General features: G+C 46.1%; 1 protein-coding gene across 1 annotated transcript; it reads left to right on the top strand.

The window, feature by feature from the left end:
- The first annotated feature begins 1,069 nt into the window (after positions 1-1,069).
- Positions 1,070-16,148, top strand: PpD3 (protein phosphatase D3). The gene is made up of 13 exons (XM_077637978.1): positions 1,070-1,242; positions 1,358-1,527; positions 2,569-2,640; positions 2,712-2,859; positions 5,634-5,755; positions 6,437-6,502; positions 6,565-6,663; positions 6,759-6,864; positions 6,958-7,018; positions 7,920-8,001; positions 9,878-10,185; positions 13,459-13,540; positions 15,799-16,148. Exons 1-13 carry the CDS (start codon positions 1,104-1,106, stop codon positions 15,850-15,852), a joined length of 1,509 nt encoding a protein of 502 aa, XP_077494104.1. The 5' UTR covers positions 1,070-1,103; the 3' UTR covers positions 15,853-16,148.
- The last annotated feature ends 1,983 nt before the right edge of the window (positions 16,149-18,131 follow it).

Here is an 18,131-nt window from a genome sequence, read left to right as displayed (position 1 = left end):
TTCCCGCTTCATATTGCGAGGCCACTACCTGTAGCGGTGGTCGCTCGTGAAACTCAGAACACAGCCGATGCCACACGCACAATTCGACGCAAGGCTGTTTCAGGGGCATAACTCTCGAAATTTTGCAGTTGCCCCGCCGCGGTGGCTCAGTGGTTAGGGCGCTCGACTACTGATCCGGAGTTCCCGGGTTCGAACCCGACCGCGGCGGCTGCGTTTTTATGGAGGAAAAACGCTGAGGCGCCCGTGTGCTGTGCGATGTCAGTATACGTTAAAGATCCCCAGGTGGTCGAAATTCATCCGGAGCCCTCCACTACGGCACCTATTCTTCCTTTCTTCTTTCACTCCCTCCTTTATCCCTTCCCTTACGGCGCGGTTCAGGTGTCCAGAGATATATGAGACAGATACTGCGCCATTTCCTTTCCCCAAAAAACCAATTATTATTTTGCAGTTAGAAGGCCGTGGCGTTTTGCTATTCGCGTTTGAAGCCATGCATATTTAAAAAGTCAATATCTTTTGTCGGTTTTCCGTGAGCTGGCATCCCGTAATCCTTTTCCCTGAGAGCAGTAAACTAATACTACTCGCTTGTAGCGCGCGACAGCGCCACGTGGAGAGCGGGTGTAAAAGAACTGGAAAGTCACGAAGTGCCATGGCACCGAATTCAAAAGTAAAGTTGCTCTAAGAGCGGTACACAGTGTAATTACAAATATTGTACAGTACAAATTCTGCCTCGATTTCGTCGTGAAGTATTTTAAGACTTGTGATTGTAAAACATTTTATTCGTCGGAAAGAGCTTGGTGCTAAGAAGTCGCTTTAAGATTTGTGAACGGCTGAGCCAAAGCGCATTCAAATTCTCGCGGGATGAGAAAGGAAACGTAATTTCGTTTTTGCAGAGTCACGTAAAACAATAGTTTTTTTTTTGTTCAGGCAAGAATATTGTAAAATCTTATTTCTCTTATTTATTCATAAATTATAAAACACAGTACACAAATGGGTGTCTACAGGACTATTTTTTTACATAATTCAACGGCTTCAAATGCTTCGCGAGAAATTATTGATCCAGGAGTGCGAATGTGCGTCGCGGCTGATGTCAGATTGCGTCGAACATGGCGGCGATATTGGAGGCTTCTGGCGGCTCCGAAACAGAGTGTTTGGTGAGGAATGAATCGTACGCGCACCAGTGTTCGCCCGAGAAGGAAGAGCTCGCCGCCCAGTACAAGGAGCAAGCCAATGATCACTTCAAAAGTAAGTGTTAGCTGCGTCGGGAGCCGCCCGAGCGAGCACATGGACGCGCCGGCGGCAACGCTGGTCGGCGTGCGCCCAGGCCGTGCCTCTGATCAGCGTGCGGTTGCCTTCGCAGAGCAAGAGTTCAACGCTGCCATCGAGCTGTACTCCAAAGCGATCGAGGCGGACCCCTACAAGGCGGTGTACTATGCCAACCGCAGCTTCGCGTACCTCAAGACGGAGTGCTTCGGCTACGCGTTGTCGGATGCCTCCAAGGCTATCGAGCTGGACAGGACTTACGTGAAGGTGCGCCGCTTGCTACGGCAACTTGTGCGTCGATCGCGCTTGTGCGAGCCGATTGTGCTGAACGCCGCTGTACCCAGGTTTGATCTCGTCAGTGCCGCACAGCCTACGAGACTAGTGGCGCGTCATCGGTTTTGCCTTGCGCTGCCGACTGTTGTAAAACTGCGCAGCTTTTGCGATCGGTTCGCAGAGCACTTGCTGGCCACTTCTGTTGTACGCTGGCTTTTCTACGCCCGTCATAGACGGATTGCTATGGCCTAAATCTAAAGGGATTTCGCGCGAATCGCTGGCATTTAAAAAATCAGCGTGAGATCAGCCAGCTACAGTGGTCATTCAGTGAAGAGTAACACGCCGTCTAGGCCTGCAAAGCTGGTGCATGCATATTGAAGTCGCCTAAAGTGCAGTTCCCATTCGTGGATTGTCGTAATGGTAAACTGCCGTCAGAAAGGTAGATTAAAGTTTGTGGAATGACCGTTAGCTTTTGGTGCAACTGGGCTTGTCTAGACAAGTTCGCTGGCAGAACCACGTGCTGATAGGATTTTTGTTATTCCGGAGATATACATCTGTGGAGACAGTGCTGGGCTTGCATCAGTGTTTGTTCCTGCCATCGCTGATCTACTGCAGCCAGAGTTACTCTCATGACTGACGCTGTAACCTTTAGTGGAACCACCGAAAAAATGCACTTACCAGCCCTAAGACGATGTTTTGTAGGACGCCAGCCTAATAGCGGAGCAATTCAAGGAATAAAACACCATGCACTCACCGAAGAACGAAGAAAAACGTCCCCATAGACTGGAGTAGTTTGCATCATCATCTTGCAAAGACCGTGATGTGTCTCACATTGGCAAGTCAAACTACTTCAGAGGAAGAATAAACCTGAAAAATTATTGATTTTCTTCGTTTCTTGGCGAGTGCATGTTTTATTTCTTGAATCGCCATGCTTCCCCTCGCCAGATGAGATTCTATCGAACCCTCGACAAAATGACATAGCTGTGCTGTAGTGTAGGATGCAGTGACATCATTGCTACAATTCGGGTCCTGCAGGGTTACTACAGGCGAGCGGCAGCATACATGTCATTGGGGAAGTTCAAGCAAGCACTCAAGGACTTTGAGGCGGTAAGTGGTGACCAAGACAACAGGAATAACAGCGAATGTCCAAAGGCGCAAACACAGTCTCTTTGGTGCAGGTGACGAAAGCACGGCCCAACGACCGAGACGCTAATGCAAAGTACAGCGAATGCCTCAAGGTGGTCCGACGGATAGCCTTTGAGCGGGCCATAGCCGTGGACGACTCCAAGAAATCAGTGGCGGACAGCATTGACATTGATGCCATGTGTAAGGCATAGGCGACTGTGGGAGTTGCCAGACTGCTGCAGTGAGATCTTGTATCTCTTTGGCCTATTTCAACTATCATTGGTGCCTTCTGCACTGGAACCAGAATAGTGCACTAAATGCAATTGCACCACAGTAACCGTGTTCTCAAGTGGTGTGCACTTAGGTCTCTTGTAACGTAGATATCCAAAACTTCGTGGAAGATTGTATTGCAAGTGAGTCCAGGTTAGATGTGAAAGAACTGCCATCTGTTCTATTCCTCAGAGTAGTGTGGTGCTCTGTGCTGACAAGCCTCACTGCATATTTAAGTGTTATACAGGGTGTCCACGCTAACTTTAGCCAGGCTTTAAAAGTATGCTGCGGCACTCTTAAGATGACGCGACCAAATGCATGTTGCTAGTTGTTGCATGAAGCAACTCGCACTATTTTTTGTGTTGTGCTTAATTGCATAATTAGTCAAGATTAATTAATCAACTTCGCAAGCAACAAAGATAGGTGAAAAAGTCCGAACATAAAGTTGTAGAACGGCCTGCAAAACGTCCATTTGAACAGTTTCTAACTTTCTATCTATTACGCATCGGCTTTTTTTCGCCCTCTGCAGATGCCCGCGAAATACAAAAAATACCACATGACATGCCCGGTTGCGTGTTGCGATTGCAGTGTTCTCAAACGTTCCGTGTAGGAACGAACAGATCATTTAGCCCGATGTGCTGCTGCTTAAAAAAGTGACAGGGCTGTGACACAGGTGCTGGATAAGGACTCTGTCTGCTCGTCGCTATATTATGCGAGCACAAGTGATAAGGACTCTGTCTGCTCGTCGCTATCAAGCGCCACAAGAGAAGCATACCGCTGACCTATATCGCACAGCCAGCTGCTGCGTCACTGCCCTGTCACCTTTTAAGTGGCAGCAGACACATTCCTACACGGAACATTTGAGAGCCCTGCAATCCCAGCGCAAGCGAGCATGTCACATGGTATTTTTTTTTGTAGTTTGCGGGCGTCTGCAGTGAGCGAAAAGGAGGCGATATGCAATGGATGGAAAGTTAGAAACTGTTCAGTTTGACGTTTCGCGGACTGTTCTACAACTTTCTCATTGGATTTTTTCGCCTATCTTCATTGCTTGTGAAGTTGGTTAATTAGTCTAGACTAATTATGCGATTAAGCACAATACAAAAAATAGTGTGAGTTGCTCTATCAAAAGCCAGCAACATGTATTTGGTCGCGCCGTCTTGGAGTGCGCAGCATATTTTTGGAGTCTGGCTAAAGTTAGCATGGGCACCCTGCATACTGTTGAGCTATTATGTAACATGATTAGAACAAAATGAAAATGCACTTTACTGATCTTTGCCTAATTCTGTTACGTGGTGCTTAACCCTTTCTTATCCTTTCTGATCAGGCGTACTTTCCCCAGTGACTGCTGCACCGGTCAGCTTTCTTTTAGGCCTTCTAACCTCTCGCAAAGGAACAGGGTGCAACGTCATGAATTGGTTATAAACGCTTATTTAAAGCATTTTTTTTTCAGCTTCGTTAGGGCTTCAGCAGAACTTCTTTAGGGTGTGGTTGGTGCCTCTTCAAGCAATCTCCTGGGTGGAGGCCAGGCTTCCTTTTGCATGTCTTGCAAAAAATTATGTCTTGATTCTGTCACCTTTTATCGTTGTGTCACTGCATACAGCACGCAATCCTTGTCGAAGGAGGCACATAGCTGCCTTCGTCACTAAAGTCATCTTCAATTTCTGCAAAGTCGTTACACTTTCCAGAATACATACCTGCTGGAATGGAAGTCGTACCACGATTTTTGCTGCCAATTCAGGCCCTCAAAACCACATGGTCAAAAAATATTTTTGCATCAGTGTGGTGCTGCTATCCTGAGGAGGGAAGCCAAATAGCCAATTCACAGGCTACAATAATGCCAACCAGATGGTGTGCAATTTTTCGTGCAGAAATTGCAGGCAAAACGCTGTGTCGGGCCATGCCCAACAACCGACTGGATGCGTACTTTTCCGCTGTAGGGCAATGCCCGACAGATGACCGGAAAAGGTTAATGTTGAAAAAAGCGTGTCAGCTCCTAACACACGTGAAATTGACGGCAGGAAAAGATCTTTGTCCTAACTTCCACGTGAACACCTGGAAGTACAACTAGTGCATTTTCGCTGTGAGTCCCGGGCTTGTATTCTGACTTCTGTGTCTGCAAGAATTATTCCCAGCAGAGGTTCTGGCTGGTTAGACATACAGAAGTTGTCGTTCAGTCACGATGAGTTCAAGTAAGTTATCTGCACTTGTTCCATTTGCGGTATTGTATGTATGTAAAGATCATTTTTCCAAGAATGCAGTGCATCATAAAAGAGCTGTGTCCCAGCAAAATCAGTTAGAATTTTTTTTGTCATGTATAGGTAACAGCAAGCAACTATAACTACCGCACACAGCCACAGCTCTCATGAAGATGTGGGGACATGGCAGCAGCTTAATAGCTGCTTTAACATATTGAAATGAAAAAGCAATTCTTCTCAGATAGTGACTAGCTCTTTGTGACATTGCAGAACTGTCATGTACTGGGCTGTCACTAGAGCTGCAGACTGAATTATAAGATTGGGTTGAGCATGTTCACTAGTCGGTCAAAGCCGCTGTAGCTGAACTGCCAAGCTTGCCTTTGCTGCCTGGGCCAATTAGTGTGCACTGCTGGCAGTCAGTCCCAGCAGGGATCTAAGTAGGAGTATAGGCCCGGTTCCAAACACGGCATTCAGTGCTTCAGGTTGGTAACCGGAACTTGTGGGGCACAGGCATTGAAGATGACTACCGAGGGCCCCAGCTGCAGGACGGCCGGGTAACGCTGGAGTTCATGAAGGAGCTGATGGAAACCTTCAAGGCGGGCCGCAAGCTGCACCGGAAGTACGCCTACAAGGTAGGTAGCTGTGCTGCGTCGCAGTAGCTACCTGCGCGGCTAGGGCAGCCTGACCAGCTAAGGGAGCTTGCTGGTCAAGGGCATGGGTAGGGTTCCCTGCCTGACTGCAGCAGCTGTTCTGCTGGGGCAGCTTGTGTGGCTGAATGGAGTGATAAGAAGTTTCTTGTGGCAGTGCTTGAAAAAACAAATAGAATAGGGAGTGTTTATTGCAGCATTCTCCCGCTAGTTCTCATTTTCAAAGGCCAGCATTAGTTTAACAAGGCACATTGGAAAACAGATACGGCATGTGACCACCTCTCGGCTACATGATTTGTTTTGTTTTTAATTTTCAAGTGCACGTAGCTACTGTGCACTGTTTTTCGATGTCTAGGTCTTTTGAGTTTTTGTAAAGAAATATATTCATATACAGTACAATTTGGGAATTTTACTGCTCGCTTTTCCCTGTTCATTAATTCACTTATTTTTTTTTTTTTTTGCACGTGCAACCAGCTGTGCCCATCAATAGGTCACGTCTGTTTTTCTACATGTTTTCTTGCATTTTTGCTGATCTCCAGAACCAATGTGTACTTAAATGGCTCAGATCATTGCATTGTTCTTGCACTTTGCATCATAGGTCAACCAGGAGTGTATCTTTGCCTTCTTGTGGCTTGCTTAGTAACCGAGATGACTTTGTTACCACAGATGCTGGTCGACGCCAAGGCACTGTTCCAGCCACTGCCAAGTCTCGTAGACATTCACGTGCCATCGGTAATGTTGCTACTTTTGCACGAAATCGTGTGCAAACTCATCAGCAACCCTATTGGATGCAGGACAGCAAGTTTACGGTCTGTGGAGACATTCACGGCCAGTTTTTTGACCTGATGAACATCTTCGAACTCAACGGACTGCCATCTGAGACCAACCCTTATGTATCCTCTGGCTCCTAACATAGCAGGAGTTACCCTAGCTTTGTTTTGTGACTGCCATTTCTCATGCGTTCGATCCTTGACTTGTGTTTGGCCAGCTGTTCAATGGGGACTTCGTGGACCGGGGTTCATTTTCAGTGGAATGCATCTTCACTCTCCTGGGCTTCAAGCTGCTCTATCCAAATCACATGTACATGTCGCGAGGTAAGGAACCAGTGAAAAGAAACAGAAGCACCTCTTTCGGTGCATCACAACATGACAGCCTGTATGAACTTTTTGACTGCCTATGCTGTGCAGGGAATCACGAGAGCCAAACCATGAACCAGATGTATGGCTTCGAAGGGGAGGTCAAGGCCAAGTATCCTTTACACCTAAGCTCTGTTGTCAATGCACTGTCGTGGTAATGGGACAGTGGTTGTGGTAATAAGTGGCTGAGCAGATGCCTCATATCTTGAATGAATTCTTGTATCCTAATTTCTCGTCAGGTATGGCTAAAGTGGGACCCACACGACGGACCTGACCTCAGGCGGAAAAGTCACATGGCGAATGATGCGCCAATTGCCTGGCAGCAGCACACATGCACCCAGTGGACTGTGAGAGCAAACAGAGTGGAAAATTCTGAAAACTGCTCCCCTCGTAGCACCCCTCACGCTGCACTCCTAGCATTGGTGCATTACTGCTGGTCTTGAACACAGAATATTTCTTTTTGCAAGTGTGGTGCTCACACTGATGGAACATGTAGGGCTGATGTAATTGGCGAAATTTGATCTTGAATTCTCTGCGCCTCCTTCTCTGAGCGTGCATAGGTAGAAAGAGCATGGAAAGAAAGAGATAACTGCATATATGCCACAGCTGTCCACCTTTTACTTATGCCAGTGGTACCAACCGATAAGCCAGTACAGTAAGTCTGTGCTACTAGGTTGCAGGGTCGTAGGTGTTAAATGAATTTAGAGGACATTGAAGGAAAAACTTTTAACTCTTAGCCCAGCCTTCTTGGTTGGTGTCCTGCTCTCCCTTTAAGTGTAACTTCTCTACCTGATCACGCAGAAATTGCTCCATATGCTTATTTCATCAGCGGTTGAGGTTGGTAATGTTGTAAAGGGTGACATGCACCTAACCTGTCCATAGTAGCTGCACTGTTGGTTGTAGAGGTGCACGAAAAGGGCTCAGAAGTTTGGTTGCCGCTGAATGCGGCAAACACTTTGGTAGCCCTGTGACACAGTTGGCGCATGTGGTCTCCTTAACGCACACCTGCTTAGGTACACACCCAAGATGGCTGAACTGTTCACAGAGGTCTTCAACTGGCTTCCTCTGGCCCACCTCATCAACGGGCGAGTTTTGGTGCGTACTTGTGGTTTTAGTTGAAAGAGGGCTGCAGTTCTTCCTGTTGTGCTGTAGATGTAGGCTGTTTGTTCAGCCCTACCTTCCCCCCAGACATAATGTACAACAGCGTAGAGTGGTGTGCAAATTGTTTGAGAGGACCAGGTCTCGGTATCTAGAAGAAGGCGGAGTGCCGAGGCATTTCATTGAAGCAATTCTGCTGCTTTGTGCTGTGATGAACAGATCTGAGTTAGGTTCACACTCCATTTGTATGTAAGACAGGGGTTCTCAAACTGTGTTCCGCTGCTTTCTGGGTTCCTGGAGCACCTGAATTCATGCGTGTCTGAACTCTCGCTCTTCCTTTAGCCGCTTTATTGGGACTGCTAGTTGTGCTGTAAGTGCTCATAGTAGACTGTTTCACCATGCAGCCATCTGAATTGAATTGGGGTACTTCTTGTGCTGGCATGTGCCTGCATGCTCATTTCTGCATGCGTGTCAGGCAGGAAGTGATGAAATCTGAGGCATATGGGGTTCCTCAGCACCTTTTGAGAGCCATTACAGTTCCCCAAGACTTTAAAGGTTGACAACCCTGGATATAAGGCAGGGACATGGAGAAGAAACAGGCATCACGTTGAAGATTGTGCACTCACGTTTGTGGTGTATGTGCCTTCATTCTGTTCTTATCCTGTGTGCAAAGGGAGTATGAATTTTACTTTGGTTTATGAACCAATGCGACTAACGGGCCGTGGCTGGCTGAACCATTGCTTGACCTTATGCAGTGACGAATGTGCTAAGGGAGGTTGGTGTTGAGAGCAGACTACAGTGAAGAATGGGGCTTTGAAACTCCTGTCTCTTCAGTGGGTGGAAGGCAATGTGCATCACGTTTAGGTTATTTATAGCCAGTGGGCAGGATAGTTCTGCATCGTTAGCTAAAAGAAGCCGGTGGTGGTCGCTTCAGTTAAGTATCATCAGCCTGCTGCACTTGGCATACAAAGTAGCCACCTCTTGTGTATGAAGAGTCAACTCAATTGACGAGTAGAGTGTACTACTGGGAGCATCTCAAGCAAGTTGTTTCATGACCCAATCTGGCATGTAGTGCTCACAAATGAACAACTAAAGTAATGGCTCCTTCCTTTCTTTGGGCTCCTCTGTTGCCATTATTGTGGCATAACGGAGCTGGCTTTAAAGAAGATGACACGAGCTGCACAATTTATGAGAACTTCACAAACAGGTAGTGGTGATAGCCTAAGGTGCTAGATATTGCTTGCAATTGACAATGGCTCAGGGCCATTTTAAGCTCTCTAATTCTGGATATGCTTCCCACTACTCTTCTAGGGTAGTCCTCTGTTTTTCATCACCACTACATCAGCTTCCTTCGCACATTCTAACGAGCTCATTCTAGTAGCCTGTACTTCTGTGGCTTTAGGCCAGGGTGGTCAAAACTGCAGCTCCTCACTGGTCAAAGGGCAGCTCACGACTCTGGCATCTGTCCCCCCCCCCCCCCCCTTTCCCTTATGTTCTATAAGAGAGGCGCATGCAGGCAGCTGTTGTCGGTTGGCGCTATCCTGTGGAGAATCTGCGAAATGATGCATATTGGAAGAAATAAAAAGAATTGCCACTCCCCTCTTTATATTATATGATTATTTTTTTGTGGCTCTTTGCATATGCCTGTCTGGCCTCCTCTGCTTTGGGCTGTCAATTACAGAAGCCTTCTGTCTGTAGGATAATTGCCTGAGACTTTCACTACTTGAAGTGGAAGGGATGCTTTGTCATCTTGTTTTTTTTCTATATGTATGTGTTTGTTGCATGCACGTGCGTGCAACAAATCATCACATATGGGACGTCTCTCGTGTGCTGGCACCTGGAAATGGGTGGTCATGGACACTACTCTGTGCAGGTGATGCACGGCGGTCTCTTTTCGGATGACAATGTGACACTGGACGACATCCGCAAGACACCCCGCAACCGGCAGCCGCCGGAGGAGGGCATCATGTGCGAGCTGCTGTGGTCGGACCCACAGCCCCAGGATGGTCGGTCACCCAGCAAGCGAGGCGTAGGCATCCACTTTGGGCCTGACGTGACGCAACGGTTCCTGCAGCGGAACAACCTCGACTACATCGTGCGCAGCCATGAGGTCAAGGCCGACGGATACGAGGTGGCCCACCAGGGAAAGTGCATCACTGTCTTCTCCGCGCCAAACTACTGGTCAGTGCCCGTGCCAGAAGCAAATTTCTGAGGAAGGATTTACGAATGAATGGCTTGACTGCAAATATTGCATTGCCACCTAGCGGTGCTTATTTTTACCAGATAGCTTGCACCCAGTACACGTAGTCTGCACTCGGTGCATATAATTGCATTGGGCACTTCATGCTGTATTGGGCAATATTGTAAAAAAGACGTTGCATAGCTCGCGCCTTTACATGATCCGCAAGGCCCCAAATTTTTACATTTTTAACCAGGACTTGCGGTGTACTCTTTGACAGAAAAGATTCTGGGCACTGAGGACATCTCCATCAAATTTTCGTTCTTTTGTGAAAATAGATTTTATGCGACCACACCCAGGTGGCGTGTTAGGCTCCTAGCCACCCTCGGGGACCTTCCGGTGGTTCATTCCTCCGCTCTCGCCGTGGCAGGTCGCGTTTCGCTCTGCTACTACCTGCCAACATGGCACCTGTCAAAAGCCTACACACACCACCTGTCAGGTGACGTGTTATGCTAACTGTGACAGAACACAGGAACTGGCACCGAAGAGCTGCGTCCTAAAACTCTGGTCACTTGGTTCAAACCCTTGACGGCAAGTCTGAAAAGAACTCTGTGATCACTGTCTGTAAGTGAATGACGATATAACCTAGCCTCAGGGATTCAAGTGTTAAACTGCAGCTTATGTAAAAAAAAAACAGCCAGTGGTGTTGATACCTGTATTTAATTTCTTTTTTACCAAATTTTAGCGTATAAAAGCTCATTCTTCAGTGAAAATAGTATCTTTGTTATTAGAGCACAGTATGTATCGTTAAAACTAAAGACAGCTCCATGCAATTTTTCCTCGCGGTAAAAATCAGCTGCTTAAGTTTTTATTCCCTTGTTGATGTTTATTTGGCTTCAGCAGACATATTTATTGCCAAGAAAATTTGCATTTAAAAATGCAGCATTTTTTTTTTCTGTTGTTTTAATCAGAGTCGTAATGTCGGGACCAAAGGAAGGATTCCGTGCTCACCATTTGGAAGTGAATTGCACTGCAACCTAGCCCTAGAGATACTTGCGAAAACCCATCTTGACGTCACCTGCAGATTCCCATGAAAACAAGGATATCTCTGTTTAACTTCCTATCCTTGTCTAGCTTGTGAAGGCTCCGTTTTCTGCAAAAGTCACATCTATTTTGTTCATTTATTTATTCGATACGTTGCCTTTCTGAGTCACTCTGGGGATAAATTGCAAGGCATGATCAACGACTTAGACAGGCAAGAACTGCAGGTCTGGAAATTAACATGCAGAAAACTAAAGTTATGTTCAGCAGTATCAGAAGGGAACAGTAGTTTATAATTGGCAGCGAGATGCTGAAAGGGGTAAGGAAATAAGTCCGCTTAGGGCAGGTAGTAACCGCAGATCCTGATCACAAGAGTGAAATAACTACAAGATTAAGAATGGGGTGAAGAGCATTTGGTGATTACTCTTGGATCATGAGTGGCAGTTCACCATTATCCCTCAAGAGGAAAGTGTATAACAACTATATCTTACCGGTACTCACCTATGAGGCAGAAGCATGGCGACTAACGAAATGCGTTCAACTCAAGTTAGGGCAACGCACCTAGCTATGGAAAGGAAAATGATAGGTGTAGCGTTAAGAGATAGGAAGAGGCAGATTGGGTCAGGGATCAAACTCGAGTTAATGATATCCTAGCCAAAATCAAGAGGAAAAAATGGGCTTGGGCAGGGCATGTAATGCGAAGGCAAGATAACCGCTGGTCCTGAAGGGTAACGGACTGGATTCCAAGAGAAGGCAAGCGTAGCATGGGGGCGGCAGAAGGTTATGTGGGCGGATGAGATTAAGAAGTTTGTGTGGATATGGTGGCTGCATCTGCCAAAGGACAGGGTTAATCGGAAAGATGTGGGAGAGGCCTTTATGCTGCAGTGGGCGTAGTCAGGTTGATGATGGTGATGACTCCTAAAGGCTGTCTTTCGTAGGTATTACATAGGGAGTGGGGGTGTACCGAGCAAAATTAGAAACTTCAAGAACTGGTAAAAGGTACAACCAACAGGATATTTATAACATGGAAGTGTAAAGTTAAACACCTGAGACTGTAAATATACAAGCATATGAGAGGGCGAACATTATTAAATGGACAGTGAAGGGGAATGCTTAGTCAGGCTAGACTGATACGGAAGGCTCACCTGAAAGCAGATTTAAGAGACTCTTGATAACTCACACTCGGATAATTCGTACTTGTCAAACAAAATTCAGAATTTTGGTTGGCTGGCTGTATTTTCAATGCATTTTAAGGCCTCTCAATTCGTATCGCAATTTCCCTGTGTGGTGTTAAATGAATATGTCGGTGTTAATGAATCGCGTAGTGTTAAATGAATATGTTAGGGAGTGACTGCTGCTCGCATGCTTTTAGGATCTCTTGAAGCTTACGTATGCACTTGACAGCACAACACTTACTGAAGGCCACGCAAATGCGTTACTGTCGCCGATGTATACGTTTGTGACTGCGATCAGCTGTTCGTTCTGCAGTCCGCGGCTGCCCTCAACAACTTCACGCAGTTTCTTTCACACCCACAGAGCTTGCAGCAAGACACAGACGCACACGATGCTGCGGAGAGCCCTGTTGAAATTGTCATGGGAAAGGCGGCCTGCACTTGCACCTTGCCACCATGACCTCTGACCTGTTGGCTTTCAGTCTTTGGTTTCCAGTAATGTTTCCAATCTTTGGAAGTGGCACTTCTGATTGGTCAGATTGCAAAGGTATCATAGAAATGAATCACGGCAGATCATTTTTCAAAGCCGCATCGGATCTGTAAGGGTTTAGATACTTTCATTTGCGGTTTTCTCAGCAATGCAACCACCTTTCCTAACGTGATAATCTCCTAACGTGATAATCTGGCAGTACAGGGAATGTCCAGTTTGTCCTTGGAGTCTTGTTTTGAATAGCCGTCTCCATCCCGGAAGGAGAATTCTGATGAAGCAAAAGCTGGATTGATATGTTTAATATGTAATACATACTGTAAGATGTGTTTTTAATACCTGACAGTTGCGCGCCCTCCCTCACGTTTGCTTTTCCTGTACACTTGCTTGCATGAACATCCGTTTGCATTGCATGCAGATTGTTCAGCAGTAACCTGCATGCATCGTGCGCAGAACTACTGGAATGGAAGGAGGGGGATTGGTTTATGCGTGGCTTAATTTTAATGCCCTGTCGTTAAGGTGGAAATTTCACATGCTCACTTTACTTTGCGCACCTGTGCATGCTTTCTCTGCAGTGACACAATGGGCAACAAGGGGGCCTTCATCACCATGAATGGTGGCGACTTGAAACCCAAGTTCACAACATACGAAGCTGTGGTAAGTTTCATACATGTTGTGCCATCTCCTGGCAATTGACACAGAGTGAGCAGTGATGCACCATTCTGGATGTGCCACCACAGGCTGTTTAGTGCCCTCCTGTTAGCAGTGCCTCATTATTATCTTAGGTTGATTCTAATTAGATAAGGTTTGTAGTACAGTCGATGCAGGATATATCAAATGCGAAGGGGATTGCAAAATAGCTCGATAAATGGATAATTTGATATATAAAAAATGGAAAAGATAAGCATAGCTGTAAACTAGAGGCAAGAATAAGCTGCACCTATGCTAGCGACGTGCTATCAGTGTGCTGACGGTACACTGCTCGTAACACGTTGCTGGGCCTAGCCTCCTCGCATCAAAAGTGCAGCGGACGTTGCTTGGAACTAGCCACTGCCTATGGTAAGAGGTATAATCCTGCTACTAGTATACTATGAATAGAATAATTTCTTGTTAAAGTTAAGGCACAGTTAAGCGTACCGGGCGAGAGCCGCCACTAGACTTCCATTACAAAAGTTGGCTTCACTGCATGACAAGTTGTGCACCGAAAGCTGTTTTTTCTGCGTGACAGCAGTGTCGCGCTTAGAAAGTGAGCGCGAGAGACCAATGGCTACTCTCATGCACCCACATTCGCCTCGTCACACGGTTTTACAAAGCTAGTGGAGCCCCAGGGTGGCCAAGGCTGTGCAGCCGACCAGCCTCCTCGTGCGAAAAGTGATCGCAAGAACGCCGTTAAGAGAAGTGCCACTTGCAGGAGCGCGGCCCTCTTCATTATATAGAATATATTCTGGCGAATAGGAGTTCAATAACACAAATAACAGTGCTATACATTTTTGCATTGGATTTTCAAGGCGATGTTCTGACTGTTCGATATAAGCAATATTTAGATATATATGGATTCTGTACATCCAGGATCGACTGTATTAGGAAGCAGTCAATCTATGCCTTGTCTATTATGCGTGCTAGATTATGCATGCTAGCAAACTGCCCGCTATGGTAGGCGGCAGTTAATGAGTGGTCGATCAGCAAGAGCAACCTGGGTCGCACAAGGCCCACCAGTGGGAGCACTCACCATCGCAGGGCAGTGGCACATCGCTTAACCGCTGCACTACTGTGCCAGAAGGGGTATGAGGACTCCCAGGTATTTATGAATGTAAAATAGAGAATGACCTGCATAGGTAGGAATTAACCCATTGACGCTAACGCGTCATACCCTTAAGACTGAGCTTAAGTGTCCCGTCCAATTTTTTTATCAGGCGCATAGAACCGTTCCACACAGGTTTGGATAAAGTGTGACAGTCACTGTAGCACCAGAGATGTACAGAGGGAAGGTGGAGACTCTTGGTGTAGTTATGCCAAAGATGGGACCGTCACCAGATTTATGCAGTTGCTTTTCCTCTTGAGCTAGTCAGTACAGCTGGATGGCTAGCAGATGGGTGTGCCTGATTCATGTTGTTTCTCAGTTTGGCCTCGCCTCTCCATATGTTGGCTCTTTTGGTAAACATTATTGCTGTAGTCTAATAGTGACCTGTGGATCAGTGCCTCACTCAGGGGTACATTTTTTTTTTTTTTTGTCTGCACAGACTAGACACAGCTACATACACCCTGCATGGCACACAGCTGAGCTCGTGTAAATTTTCACTGGAATTATTCTGTTGTCATATATCTACTTCACCTTGGGGAACTCAATTAATACGCTGAATTGCATTTTTTTAATTGATTGATTGAGGACAGCACAGCGCACTATGGAAAAGGAAATGATCGCGGTGGCCTTTAGAGATGCAGAGAGAGAGCTGATTGGAGAAGAAACTTAATCATATTCCAACCCAACTAACAGGTGGATGTGTAACATGGCAAGCAAATAGCCAATGGTCTGTGATGAGGTGGGACCCCAATTACCCCATTACAGGAATGGGGTTATTGGGGTGCATCGGGAAATGCCTTTATTCTGCAGTGGACGGAGTGTGACTGACGATGACTGAATAACTTTTTGTACTGTTTGTTAGTTTATTTGCTGCGCACAACGAAAGTTCCATAGAAAAGAACCCGTTGTACTAGAAACTACACTTAGAGGAGCGGAAAGTTGGGCCAGTTGGTTGAAATGCATAGCTGAAAAATGTGCGAGAGTAACACATGGACGAAGAGAAGGTACACAAAGACAGGCGCTAACAGAGCCTAACATCGAACACAACAGAGTTTAACTTGCTGTGGGCTCATGCAACCGTGCCTTGTTTTCACACACATTTTCTGCCCCGCAGCCCCATCCAAACATCAAGCCCATGGCCTATGCCAGCAGTTTGCTAGCCCTCTGAAGCGGGTGGGCCGCGTCTCTTCTTCCACGGCTGCGACCGGGGCGGCGCAGTAGCGCCCTCTGTTGGGACCCACTGCACGCAAATCACCCCCGCTGACGTTTGGCACTGGTCTCCGACAGGCTGAAGCCTGCTGGCAGGCCCACACTGCGATGGGATGGTCGTACCTGTCCCCAGTCATGTTGCGAATGGCTTCCGCCTACCACTTTGTACTAAAGAGCTGCTGTTGAGAATACATGGTGTGCAACAGTTACAGAACTTGTGCTTTTTCTGCCGTAAATCGAATGGTACTGCCGTGATGCTCGTGTGCAATACGTATTCTTTCCTTTTGCTTCTGTAGCACACAGATATTGGAGTTCGTTAAATATTTTATGTGTTTGGAGATCACCGATAGAGTGCTGCTATAGGTTGTTTTCTGCTATAATTCTGGCTGCTGGTCCTTCAGTGGTAATCTCTGTTCAGCTTCCATGGTTGTCATTGAGCTGGGCTAGTAGTATTCAAAATTACATTCAGTGCACCCTTTTTGGGCATCTTTGCAATGTCCAGGAATCTACACGCAGAAGATTTGCCAAAAAATTTAAGTTGTGCACTCGATACTGATCCGTTGATTTTCTTGGCACTTACTACCACAAACTCTGTGGCTTGTTTTTAGAAGGGCCCTGAAATTGCATCAGGCTCCAACAATGAAACAATATCAGGTTAATATTAAGTAGTAGTTAATTGAAACTGTAATACAGACGAACCCGGATATATCGAACTAGAAGGGAATCGCGAAATAGTTCGATGTATCCATACTTCGATATATTAAAAATGCCAATATGCGTTGCAGAAATGCATTGCACCCACTATAGTGATGTGCTTCTTGCTGCAACAAGCCACCCGTCGCTGTGCTGGCAGCACACCACTCGCTAGGCGTTGTTATAGTTAACCTGCTTCGCATCGAAGCTGCAGTGCACGGTTGTTTGGAACTAGCCTCTGCCTATCATAAGATGTCTAATCTTGTTACCAGTATGCTTATAAATGCAATAATTGTTCATTGTAAAATTCAGGTACAGTTGGTTTCCTCAACACTTTCGGCAACAAAACAAGTGAAGCATCCCAGGCGAGGGCAGCTGCTAGCCTTTAGTTAGTTAGGTTGGCTTCACCACATGACAGCGACGTGGCCTGGAAAATGAGTTTATGAGATCGAAGGCCACCTTCGAGCACTACCTACGTTAACCTCGTCATACGGTTTCATAGCACTGGTGGTGGCAGCAGGTGCCCATGGCCGTGAGCGAAAAGTGATCAAAGAGTGCTATTAGGAGAAACGTCACTTGCAGGGGAGTGGCTTGCAGTCTGATATGTCAAATGACTGGTCAAATTAGATTTCGATATAGTGCACGACTTTCCTATACTTTTCCACAGGACTTTCAAGGGGATAAAATATGTATGATATAGCCAATAATTCGAAATATCCAGGTTCGATATATCCGGGTTCAACTGTAGCCGCAAAGGGTGTGCCACGTGCAGATAATTTTCTGGTAAGTTTCTACATTTTTATATTGTGTGGTTTTCGAAGTAATGCAGTGTTAATCAAGTGCTGTTGGAAAGCCATGTGTACAAAACAAGTCATTCGTTAAGAGAGCCATCGAACATTTTTGCTAATGCAGCATCTTCTTTTGGTTAATATATATACACGTTACAACCCTCTAGTGGCACAATTTCTGTACTAATTTTGTCTCTTGTTGACTACAGGCCTGTCCATTATGTGACTACATTAAGCCTTAAACTAATGAGTGAGCAATTGAACCCTGCATTGCAACTTTACTCTCATCCTTGGACATTGCCTTCCACATGAAACTTGCTGGTGATGTTGCATGCACACTTGGAGTATTTTGGATGTGCTCACAAAGCAGGAGTCTGTCAACTAACACTTGACTGCGGTGTTTTAATTTTTATTGTAGTAGGATTAAAAAATATGTGTGGCAATGATCTCCTGGCATCTCCTAGAGGGCAATTCAATCCTGCAGTCTATAATTTCCACTAGCATTTTCATTACTTTGGTACACTGAACAGATGCCAAAGGCAGTTTTCTGTTCATATAGGAACTGGTGTCCAGTCTCTCTTGATCGTGATCACTGCATTTTAAACACATATAGGTGCCTTTCCTTATAAGAGAGGCACGGCTGTTTGGTGTGGCTGTTAGTATTTCCTGCACTGACTCGACTTGTGACATCATTCATAGCATTATCATAAAAATGTTGAGGGGCAAATTTGGCATGGTATTTGTTTTGATAAATGTC

The sequence above is a fragment of the Amblyomma americanum genome, chromosome 9 (assembly GCF_052857255.1).
Source record: "Amblyomma americanum isolate KBUSLIRL-KWMA chromosome 9, ASM5285725v1, whole genome shotgun sequence".
Taxonomy (NCBI): domain Eukaryota; kingdom Metazoa; phylum Arthropoda; class Arachnida; order Ixodida; family Ixodidae; genus Amblyomma; species Amblyomma americanum.
The sequence above is the reverse complement of the archived record's forward strand: the minus strand, read 5'-3'. Positions and strand labels throughout refer to the sequence as shown.

Excerpts from the sequence above, each read along its gene's own strand:
- PpD3 (XM_077637978.1), top strand. The coding sequence starts at position 1,104 with ATGGCGGCGATATTGGAGGCTTCTGGCGGCTCCGAAACAGAGTGTTTG. Across the intron at positions 2,641-2,711 it reads CACTCAAGGACTTTGAGGCG|GTGACGAAAGCACGGCCCAA; the intron begins GTAAGTGGTGAC and ends TCTTTGGTGCAG. Across the intron at positions 7,019-7,919 it reads GAAGGGGAGGTCAAGGCCAA|GTACACACCCAAGATGGCTG; the intron begins GTATCCTTTACA and ends ACACCTGCTTAG.